Source organism: Neomonachus schauinslandi, chromosome 4, assembly GCF_002201575.2.
Source record: "Neomonachus schauinslandi chromosome 4, ASM220157v2, whole genome shotgun sequence".
NCBI classification, from domain to species: Eukaryota; Metazoa; Chordata; class Mammalia; order Carnivora; family Phocidae; genus Neomonachus; species Neomonachus schauinslandi.
In genome coordinates, this window is record NC_058406.1 from 110,467,845 (window position 1) to 110,480,190 (window position 12,346).

Genomic DNA, 12,346 nt, shown 5'->3' on the forward strand with positions numbered 1-12,346 from the left:
TTATTAAAAATCATACCGTGCCCTTTCTTTGTATACAGAACTGATTAGCTATAGAAGCAAAACCATAACCTCTAAGTAGTTCTCAACTCTGACTGCATACCTGGGAATTTTTAAATTATATTTAAAAGTAGATTAAATTTAATTTAAGCTGTAAATGCTTGGTTCCCAACCCAGCAGGCAGAGGGAATCTCCTAGGGTATGGCCCAGGCCCTGCAGATAATCTTAAATGCAGCCCAGGTTGAGCACACCAGCCACATCCTCCTAATTTTTAAAATCTCTTTGGACTATCCAAATCTCTGTTCTCACTAATAATAAGTGTTATCAAGAGTTAATAACTGCAAATAAAAGCATTATGGATAAAACTAAATATTTACCACAAGAGGGAGCAGGTGAATCAGTTATTTGGTTTCTATGAACCTAGTGTAAAGTTTCTCAGTAAGAACTGAAATATATAATGTAAAAACATCTTTTAGTAAGTTCCAAAGATATTTTATTACTAATTTCAGTTGTATAAAATAAGGCATCTTTGGGAAGACTTCTAAGTGAGTTTATAAGAATTCAGGGACAGTAACATACGGTAAGCAGACAAGATTAGGTTTCACTCTGTGAACACCTTGGAGTATAACAAAGAGACATAAAATAGTGCAAAGGTAGATAAAGGAAGGGGAGTAAAAGGAATCAGCAAAAGATTAGGTAATCATTAACTAGATAAAAAGAAACATCTCATGTATTGACACAAGATACAATTAATTTCTTATGGTTTCTCCATCCTATTATATTACACAAAAAGAGCATATTAAAGAAAAACAAACGCTCAAATGTTTACTGAGTCTGGCCACCTTAGCATAACTATTCTGAAGCTAGCTGGCTATATCCAAGACTAGACTAGAGACTTGGTTCTCTGCTCTCTAGTTTAGGAAAGGCCTCATGAAGCAAATCCTGAAAAACTGTCCAGAAGTTCCAGTTCCGGCCCCTCGAGCTCCTCTCAGCTGATGGATTATAAATGTGGTTTTTCTTTATTACACTTTAATCTCAGATATATGTTTAAACAAAATCTGAACATACTGGTTTAAATAGTCACAGAAAATGGATCCAAACTCCTACGTAAACGACATGTCTAAAATACCAAAAACAGACGTCACAATCAGCTCATTTACATATTTCCACCAAGCAGGCTAATATTCAATTCTAATATATTTACAACTTATGACTATCTCACATATCTACAGTAGAAAACTAAAATAGTTTCTACAAAAGTAAATTCAGTAAACAGAGAAAAAGTTGTGCTCACCCACAAAACAGAAAATAGTTCTAAAAACTAATTTAAACAGCTTTAGTTCTTGATCTAGATTGTTTTTAATGCAATCATTTCCCCTGGAAGCCATTTTCAGCAGCTCTTTCATTCCACTGGGTATTTATTTGTGAAATACCTGAAGATATGCTGGGGCCAGTGAAGTGACCAATTCACATAATAAATACTTAGTGAACTAAATGAAGAGAACAGCCAATGAAACTGACATAATGCTTCTACTGCTAGTTCAGAGATGATATGCACAATTTCAAGGTTATAGGATGTGTCTTATGCACTGCTGTATCCTCGGCAGCTGGCGCAATGTTTTGATATAATAAATATTTTTTGAAAGAACGATAAGTACAAAAATGTAACTATGGTCCCAAAGTTAAAAGGTTCACAACCAAGACTGAGGCAATGATATACAAAGCCCAAAATGTTTATTTTTCATGTCTTAATTTAAATATAAAGTACACTAGCAAAAGTCATTAAGTATATGTCAGATCTATTTTATGTTATTATCACAGAATGAGGCATTCCACAGAAGACAGAGATAAATACATTCCATTCAAAAGAAATCTCTTATTAATTTTAGCTGTTGATAGGAATCTTCTAAAATGCAATACATATTTTCCTTTACGTACCTAAGAAAAATATGACTTCAACTATTATCCCTATAATCATGTGAGTTTTATATAAAAGTAGAGGTATCCCAGGCTCTATGAAGCTATTTTTTAAGTGGGGAGACAACCAGAAAAAATGGAGAAAAGGAAAACCTTTTAAAGTATGCCTTTTGAGGGGCTCCCAGGTGGCTCAAGTGGTTGAGTGTATGACTTCTGATTTCGTCTCAGGTCATGATCTCAGGGTCATGAGATTGATCAAGCCCCATGATGGACTCCACTCTGGGCATGGAGGCTGCTTGGAATTCTCTCTCTCCCCCTTTCCCTCTCCCCCCACCAACACACAGGCGTTCTCTCTCAAAAAATAAAAATAAAAATAAAAAATAAAAAAATAAAGTATGTCTTTTGATTCTTTTGAATTTTTTTTAACCTTAGCAATATGTTACTTATTCCATAAAATATTAGAATAGTCTGATGTCCAGGTTTCCACCTGAGTAATTTTTTTTTTTAAGATTTATTTATTTATTTGAGAGAGCGAGAATGAGAGACAGAGAGAAAGTACATGACGGGGGGAGGGTTAGAGGGAGAAGCAGGCTCCTCGCTGAGCAGGGAGCCCGATGCGGGACTTGATCCCGGGACTCCAGGATCATGACCTGAGCCGAAGGCAGTCGCTTAACCAACTGAGCCACCCAGGTACCCCTCCACCTGAGTAATTTTTGGTAGGAAAAAAAGTACCTTTCACCAGAATGAGAAACACAACAGAAAGAACATTTAGAGAATGGAGACAGAAGGGGACAGTGCAGCACAACCTGCTCCTTCTGGCTCTGGGGCCCATTTCTGGCCCCTCCTGGGGCGTTCTCAGGCCAATCTCTTAATACTTTGGAAGCTCATTTTCTCTTTTGTAAGATAAAGCAAATGAACAACCAGGTTGAGTTTTCAGGATTTAAAATTATTAACAATTTGAGGTATGTGTATGTACATGTTTCCCCAAGTAGCACCGGTAATTTGGTGTTTGTGGACATGTGCACAAATGACCTCAAAAGCCACCATCTAAGGGTACAAACAAATTTTAAGAAGTAGTGAATTCGCAAACAATAGGGATCAACTGTATTTGGTACAAGGATAATCTTGAATTGGGTATAGTTAATCCCAAAGGTAAATAAAAGCTCAAGATGCTCAAAGAACCACCTAAGATTTTTCACACCACTGAGGGGATTGCCTTAAAACTTTGAAGAACAGTGTGAGGAAACAGAACCAGAAATCACTATGAAAACTTTAAAATTTCTAAAACCCATACTATTTCCTAATATTTGATATTTTTATTCCTATCGGTTGCCCAATAATAATAAGCAGTAATATCTCATAAACACAAAATCATGTGTCTTTTTAGAGGTAGCAGCAATGAAAGAGATGGTTGAGAGTAATGACTTCCACTCCACAACCAGAAGTGAGAGGGGGAAAAAACCCTAAGATATAGAAAAGTAACGGTAACTCAATACAGGGTGTGTGGGCAGAAGATGCTGAGAAGTCTAACTAGTACTAAGAAGGAACAGTTTAAACAGTGACAAGCTTTACTGATTTCAGAAAATATGACTAGCCTAAATGAAATGGTTCTTTTCAAAACAGATTTGCTCAGAGCCCAAAATAAAGCACATACCAAGAGCCTTTGTAATTCCTAAAAAGAAAAAACAAAATATCCTCAAAAAAAAAAAAGGGGGGATAGAGGAAAAACTGAGGTGTGGTTTAATGCAGAAAATGTGCTCTACTTTAAAGAGAACCCTGAGAACCTGCAGAATGTGTTTTGTCTTATCAAAAAGAATGGGGGAGGGGAGCTGAAGACCACTCTGGATCTCCCGGATTCTCTGGCTCACAGTGAGCCAAGATAGATTTCTAAAAAAGGTGCTTAAAGGATCATGAAAAAATATTTGAGAACTGTATTTCTGATAAAGGGCTTGTAAGCAAAATACAGAAAAAACACTTACAACTCAATAATAAGAACACCCAACAACTTAATTAAAAAAATGGGGGAAAGATTTGGAAAGACATTTAACTAAAGATATAGAAATGACTAGAAAACACAGGAAGAGATGCTCCTCCACATCATTAGAAGGGCAAGTTAAAAGCACAGCAAGATAGCATTTTATACCTACTATAACAGCTATTAAAAAAACAAACAAAAAACCACACAAGCATCGGTGAAGATGTGGAGAAACTAGAACCTCATTCATTGTGGGAATATAAAATAGTGCAGCCACTGTAGAAAATACTTTGACAAATTCTTAAAAAGTTAAACATAGGGGCGCCTGGCTGGCTCAGTCGCTTAAGTGTCCAACTCTTGGTTTTGGCTCAGGTCATGATCTCATGGGTCATGGGATTGAGCCGCACTCAGCGGGGAGTCTGCTTGAAAGATTCTCTCCCCCTGCCCCTCCCTCCACTCACACTCTTGTGCACGTTCTCTCGCTCTCAAAATAAACAAATCTTTAAAAAAAAAAAAAAAAGTTAAACATAAACTTAACTTAGAGCCCAGCAATTCCACTTCCAGGAATCCGCCCAAGAGAAATGAAAATGGATGGTCACCCAAACATTTGTACATTTTGAATGTTCACAAGAGTATCATTCATAATAGCCAAAAAGTGGTAACCCAAATGTCCATTAAGTGGTGAATGGACAAAATGTGGTATGCCCTTATAATGAAATATTATTCAATCATAAAAAGGAAATAAATACTAATACATGCTACAGCCTTGCAAACATATTGCTAAGTGAAAGAAGCCATACACAAAAGACTATATATAATTGTATTTATATGAAATGTACAAAGAAGACAAATCTATAGAAAAAGAATGTAGATAAGTGGTTGCCAGGGGCTAGGGTGGGGACAGGGAGTAGATTCAGCCAGGCATGAGAGATCTTTTTGGGGTGATGGAAATGTTCTCAAACTTAACTATGGTAAGGTTTGCATAACTCTGCAAATTTACCAAAACTCAGTGAACTGTATACTTAAAAATGGGCAAACTTTATGGTAAGCTGTATCTCATTAAAGGGAGAAAGGGGGCTAAAATGAGAGCTAAAACATGAGTATCTCAAGTCAAAGGCAATCTAAAGGCAGCTGAATGAGGGCCATTTAATGTCCTCTGGTAAAGAGATAAAGACTATAGAGACCAAACATGGTGGCAACACGTAGCTTAACTAATCAGCCTTCTGGACAATACAGCAGCATTGGACAATATAATGCTGGCAGTGAGTTGCTTGTCAAGCACATAAGCTTGCCAACTGTTTTAACTTCAGAAACTAATGTTGTCATGCTGAGGTAGTGGCAAACATAATACTGGAATGATTCTCGCAGTTTCTCCAGTCATTTCTATTAACTCAAGAATTAGTCAAGAGACTAAGGAACTCATTACGTTGGACGAATCCTCCTATTATAGGTTTAGAAAATGGGAGTGAATCCCTAAGCAAAAAGGATCAGAATGGAGAACCACCCCTACCTGAATCAGAAAGATGATCAGACCAATTTGCCTTCATGGACCTGATATTCATAACACAAGTCTGGGAAGCAGAGGATTTGGGAGCCCTCTTCTCTTGGACCCTATTTTTCAACAGGACTCTTTAGGTATGGAAAGACAGTACTGAGAGGAGAATTAAATAAGTGCTTGATTCTTTGTGAAAGTCCTTAGTTCTAGGAAGAGTCTTAAGGAGAAGCAAGTGGAACAACAACTTATCTTCAATGTGAAACTACACAAGTTACCTAAATGAGGCACACTGGGAGTCAGAGTGATCCATTCTCTAGGTCTGGAGCAACAATAAATTCCACTTACGAATAACTGCTTCAAGTATATTTTAATCACAAGAAATTTCCTGAGGTTAAGATAAACCTAACTTCCTCTCACTGAACAAAAGCTCTCGCAAGACTGCAGCTCATCCTCTACAGGTCTGTTTCTGGAGAGGCGGTGGAAATTCCTCAGTGTGCATTTTTCTTATCTGCATTACCAAATCACAAACACCCTGCTCTCCCTGCCTTAGCCACAATTCCTCCAGATCATGCTCAGCATGTCCTCAAATGAGAATCCCTGCCTATGGTGAGCACCTGTCATCCCCATCTTGTGACTGGGAGAGAAACATGGCTTAGAGCCATGATGTTACAGTTACTTAATAAGGACAGAACTTCTGTTAGTAAGGTCACTGTGAAGCAATGAAGCAAAATCTGATTCACCATACTCAGATAATTGTAGGGAACATGTAAGCACCTTTCTTTGGGTCTACCTTAACTTAAAACACTCACAAAGCAAACCAAAAAAGAAAAGGCAGGGGTAAAAAGATTAAACTTCCTCAGTAGCTAGACAGATCCAAGATTTACTAGCTGCAATCACGGATTTACAGACTATTCTTTCTGCCTTTCCTTCTTCTTTGAAGTGTTTTTATCTTTCTCAGCAAATGACCATTTCCCATCAAAGAGAAAGAAACTTATCTTGGTTTTGACTGCAGGGTCACACACAGATAAATCCTGGAATAAAGTCCAGTAACCATAGCATACATGTAACTAAAGACCATGACTCCCTGGAGTCTTGTAACAGAAGGAAAATATCAACTGCATTGTGGATCACTTACACAGGGGTCTGTTTCTCCATGCTGCCCTCTGGTATGGGTTTAAAGCCATTCCAGATATGATAAAAGTGTGAGCTCAACCTACAAATGCATCTGGCCACAGGAACCTCATCTCTTGGAGACTGAGACTCAGGAGTAGAGTTTAAGGGGGCAATCTCACTGCTAGCAAGGTTGCTAATTATGACCCCCCTCTTCCCTGCAGGCCTTTGGCTAAGACTGACCTCCCTCAGCATGAGCCAGCTGACAGGGCTAGAGAGGTGGAAGACAGGGTAACAGGTGCTCTGAGGCTAGCCAGACGTGCTAGGAGGCCTAGACTCCAGCCTAAAGTTGCCAGAGCTGGTCAAGAAATGCACTTTCAAGAAGGCAACTCCCATTTTTTCAAAAGCTCTCTCTACTGCCTCAACTAAGTTCCTTTGATTTGGAGACAGTCTCAAACCCTGAGATTCCTTTTTCAAAAGTTAATAGATAAGTGGGGTTCCCAACCTGCAGAGAAACTCCTGTCTCAGAAAGGGCAGGAATACCAAATTTAAATGTAAGCTGCTTAATTTCTTTCTTGGTAAAAATTAATACTTTGCTACTTTTTGAGCATATCATTATGAATCAGAAACTTAGCATGGGATGAAACAGATTGTTTTATGTATTAGGTTGTATTATGTATTAGGAACTGACTCAGTTGTCTTTATGAAGTAGACATAGGTTCCATGACTAGGAAAGGAAGGAGCTAGTCAGTGTGTAAGAAAGGGGAATTTCAGGCCTGAAAATGCCTTATTAGTCATTTAATGTGACTATATAATTTACTGTCAAAATTGGGACACTTTGGGAAAGAAAAGGACATTATAAATACTGATGCCAGGACAAGAGGGATAAACTGGGACTGACCCAGCACCCTGCGACAGGGAATCACCCTACTAGAGTATACTCATTTCTCTATTCAAAATCCTTCAATGATTCTCCATCACTTCAGGGTGAATTTTAAATCAGTCTCATCCCTCGAACTCAGCCATATGCCTCAACTATGGCACATACCACACTGGATGACAATGGCTGATTTTCTGATGTCTCTCTACTCCTGCCAGTCTGTGAACTCAAGGACAAGAGTCTACGCTGTGGGCCTTGATGCTCTACCTTAAGGCTTGTCACAAAGTAGCACTCGGTAAATACCAAGTGGCTTAGTAAAAATAATGGTTGTTCACGGGGCGCCTGGGTGGCTCAGTCAGTTAAGCGGCTGCCTTCAGCTCAGGTCATGATCCCGGGGTCCTGGGATCGAGCCCCGCGTCAGGCTCCCTGCTCAGTGGAGAGTCTGCTTCTCCCTCTCTCTGCCTACTTGTGCTCTCTATCTCTCTGTCAAATAAATAAATAAAATCTTAAAAAAAAAAAATAAATAAATAATAATGGTTGTTCAACCTCCACCAACATCCTAAGGCCTTAGCGCTTATTTTCCTCCATCCATGCCTTTTCAACCCACATTCTGTATTTTGCAGGTGTCACTTCCTAGCTATGCAACTTGAGGCAAGTTAGTTAACCTCTGTGAGCCCCCATTTACTCACCTACATACACAGGAATCCTAATAGTATGTACGTCACAGGATTATTAGGAACATTAAATGAGTGACTCTATGTAAAGTGCTTTAAACAATGCCTCATTCTCATAGGAAGCACCCAGTAAGCTTCTCAAAGGCAGAGAGAGTTGTCCCTTTTGATCACTGCTGTGTACCTACACCAGGAAGAATGCCTGACAGAACAGACAGTAAGTATGATGAAAGCTTACTGACATATACTTCTCTTCTGTTTTTCTCCCAATCCCTTGCTTGGCCTCACCAGTGCCGTATACTCTACGGCACTCTAACAAAAACCTGGCACCATTCCCTTTTTAAATGGGACATCGAAGACTGACTGCACTCTCTATGCCAGCAGTCAGTCACAACCCTTTACCTGAAATAGATTACATGATACCCCTGAGTTTCCTGCCTACCAGCTGTTCAATTTTAAGTACAGACAACGATTGGAAAAACAGTTCCAAGGGTTTCTTAAGTCTGGGATTAAATGCACAAGCTGTCAGGGTCAGGGCAGAGAATAAGAGAAGATTACTACTGCCTTGTGTTTCTACACTTAAATAAGGAAAAGAACTACTTTGAGTACATACATTCAAAGATATACAAATTTACAAACCCTGTAAATCATAAACAGTAATACAAACTCAGCTTACTTTTTAAAATAAAATTTTACAAAAATAAAATTACCTAAAATTAAGCCCACCATTGTACTTAAATATCCGGTTCCACTTCCCAGGTTAAGAAAAGACAATCCTGGTTGAAGTTTCAATGCTTCCATAACTTCAGAATAAATGCAAGGTGCTGACAAGTGTATGTTCCCATGCTTCCAGGCTAAGTCTTTGTAAGCATTGTCTCGGTAGCCTTCCAAATAGTAATCTCCGCGATCAATCGCTCTGAAGGCTTGCTCCACTCTTTCAGTGCGGATATACTGAGCTTCTTTTAAGTTATCAATTAAGTCATCATTATCTTCCCCAGCACTCACAGCTCCTCCCATGATAGTATTCAAATCAAATCATAAATTTTAAAATGTAATAAAATTAGCAGAAATGGCTTCCAATAATGTAGTGTGGTTTGTTTTCCCTTTAATATTGCACTTGATTTCCAAAAATAAATTAATCCTGAAAGGGAAGAATAAAAATAAACAGGTTTAAATTAACACTCACAGGAAAGTAATTCCAGTTTATTAAATATATAATAGTCATTATAACTTTTAAAGGACATATTCTGTTCCAGACATAGTTTTAAGTTCTTTAAATATATTTATTTATTCTTCTAACAATCACAAAAGGTAGCTTAAGTTTTATCTCATCTGTACAGATGAGAAATCTGGGACACAGAAGGGTTAAGTTACCTCATACCATGAGGCCCAATATGCTAGCCATTAGTCACGTGGCTACCTAGGCCAAAATTAAAATTAAATACAGCTTAAAATTCAGTCAGGCACACTAGCCACACTTCAAGTGCTTAATAGCTACATGTGGCCAGTACCTGCCACACTGAACAGAGCTGCTCTAGAAAGTGACACTGCTGGGACACAGTCCCAGGTCTTTCAGACTCTAGAAACCATGCTCTTAAGCGTTAAGCCAGGTGGCCTTTGGAGTATGGCGAGTCTAGTTTAATATGCATGAATTACTTGATTGATTGAAAATTCCTAAACTTAAAAATCCACTAACACCTGAATGCTAAACATCTTAAATGCACCACATAAATTCAAAATGTTAACACAAAGTAACATATTACCTAAACACTGAATACAAAATATAAAAAAACAAAACAGATCCACATGTTTAAAATATAGACACCCAGACACCCACATATAAGTAGTGTATATTAAGATTGTTTTATTTGGTAAACCCTGTGGTGATAAATAAGGAGACCACAAATTTTATTAACAACTTTAATAGTATAAGCACTAGAACATACGTTACACACACAAGTACAATAAACTTCTTTAAAGTCAAATTCAGCATCTTTAAATGAAAACATAAGTGCAACCTGATTAAATAAAAATTTCAATACATCATAATGAACACAATTTAATCTTTATTCAACTATAGTTAGTAAATGAATTCATATAACACTTAATTTCTGAATTAATAAATCAGGAGAAGGAAAATGAAATGCCGGGACACCTGGGTGGCTCAGTCGGTTAAGCGTCTGCCTTCAGCTCAGGTCACCATCCCAGGGTCCTGGGATCTAGCCCCACACATCGGGCTCCTGGCTCAGCAGGGAGCCTGCTTCTCCCTCTGCCTCTGTCCCTCCCCCTGCTCGTGCTCTCTCTCTCTGACAAATAAATAAATCTTAGAAAAAAATGAAATGCCTGTGGCCAAAAACAAGTTATGACAGCCAACTCTGGAAAGACTGTATCTCTCTTGACTTTAGAGAAGAAAAACAACCGATGCCTCGAGCTTCCTCAGGGTCCTCACACCTCTGGCACCAAGCTGCTGCAGCACTAATGGGGCAGCTGCCTCACCAGGTCCTGTCCCTGCCCCACTGCCTGCCTATGTCCTCTTTTGTATTTTCCTATGAGCTCCTTAAACTTTCTGAGTAGAGGAAATATTGTGAACTCATGTCACACTCTTATTTAACTTATTCAAACTCACTTATACAAACCTGGATGGCTCCAATGCCCCCACAGCCAAAAAAAGACATAACTGAAAAAAATACATGGGCTCGCAGCACCATTCTCCTCAATGAGTGTATTTCACAGCACATACTGCAACTGGAAACATCAATCCACTCTTCCTTCAACAGTCTTAGTTGGACACCCTTTTATAGCCCAAGCATCTCAACTTGCTGAGCACAATTCTAGCATTTAAAGGTTTTTTGTGTGTTTTGGGGGTTTTTTTTTTGGTTTTTTTACTAACATGGCTTCTAAGCATAGGTTAAGTTTTTTACCTGGTACTCAGAGTTAATTCCTTCCCAAGATGAAAGAAAAAATGGCTACATTAGACTAGGAGGCAGCTTCGGTAGAGTCTCCAGTGTGGCACCTACCTCAGGACTTTATAGGCCTAATTCTGACTGTGCAGACACTTAATGGCTCTCCTGGAAATGCTCTATTTTACTAGTTTGAAAAATTATTCCGCAGAGTGACCTAATCCTTCTCAGGTCCTTCTGAACTCTAACCTGTCCAAAATTATCACAGCAAAATAAGCAAATGCTGACTTCACTACACAAAAGCGCACACTCTTGGTGAGAAAAGCAAAGAAGTATCAAACCAACAAGAAGTACTACCATTTGCTGATGGACACTGTCCTAAGTGTTTTCTGTATATTATCTCATTAAAAGCTACAATAAGCCTACGAGGAAGGCATTCCCATGCCCACTTTGAAGTAGAAACAATGAGTAAAGGACTAGGGTACTACAATTCATGTGACTGTTGCTAAAGGAGCCCGGAGGAAAGCGGATCCAAGGATCCAGGAAAGCTCTCTTAAAAAGGCATGGATTGTGTCATGCAATTAAAGGACTAAGGGAATTAAAGGCTAAGGATATGGCTGGTATTAAAGCAAAAGAGCAGATGACACTTTTAAGAAACTACATGTAGTTGGGTACCTTCCAAGCACCATAAGACCTTTATTATGTAGGCCAGTGATTTTTCTTTTTTAAGCCTGAACCCTTTTGAGAATCTGATATTTCTGCCCCCTATCTCTAATTAAAAAATGAATGAATGAGAAGTTTTACAACCAACTTCAGAAGGATCCCGAGTTCCTACAGACCCATGAGTTGAATCTAATTTAAGAACATCTATTAGTTGCAACAGAGTCAGCCACAGATACTAACAAGGGAGGGAGAATTACATTTCCATTTTAGAAAGTGCCCTGTAATTTGTGTTTCTGAACTACTGCAACAGACCAGAGACCAGGTACTCAGAAAGCTGGGAAACACAACACCTTGTTAACAAGGAGCCACGTAAAAATTTGAGGCCAGATTTGCCGGACTCTTCTATTTTGATAGGAAAGACAAATACATCTGAACACAAAGCTGTAAGGTATCCAGGAGGGAGGTGGTCAGGAAAGGTTTTCTAGAATAGGATGTGCAATCTGCTACAATGCATCATTTCTTTAACGCAAATTATTAGCTCACATTTAGTATATAAGGTAATGATGTGCAGATAATGAAGAAGTTGGGGTGGTTGCCATGTTCATGTTTTGAAGTGACAGCTTACATATATGAAAAAGATGGGTGTTATATGCAAACAAAGAATCATGGAACACTACATCAAAAACTAATGATGTAATGTATGGTAATTAACATAACACAATAAAATAAAATTTAAAA

At 38.5% G+C, this 12,346-nt stretch overlaps 1 protein-coding gene across 1 annotated transcript in view; it reads right to left on the bottom strand.

Moving 5' to 3' along the window:
• Positions 1 to 12,346, bottom strand: part of PCMTD1 (protein-L-isoaspartate (D-aspartate) O-methyltransferase domain containing 1) — a 71,357-nt gene that overhangs the window by 27,547 nt on the left and 31,464 nt on the right. The window contains exon 2 of the mRNA XM_021688567.1: positions 8,756 to 9,186. Within this exon, the coding sequence (XP_021544242.1) occupies positions 8,756 to 9,062 (307 nt within the window). The 5' untranslated portion in view covers positions 9,063 to 9,186. The remainder of the gene's footprint in view (positions 1 to 8,755; positions 9,187 to 12,346) is intronic.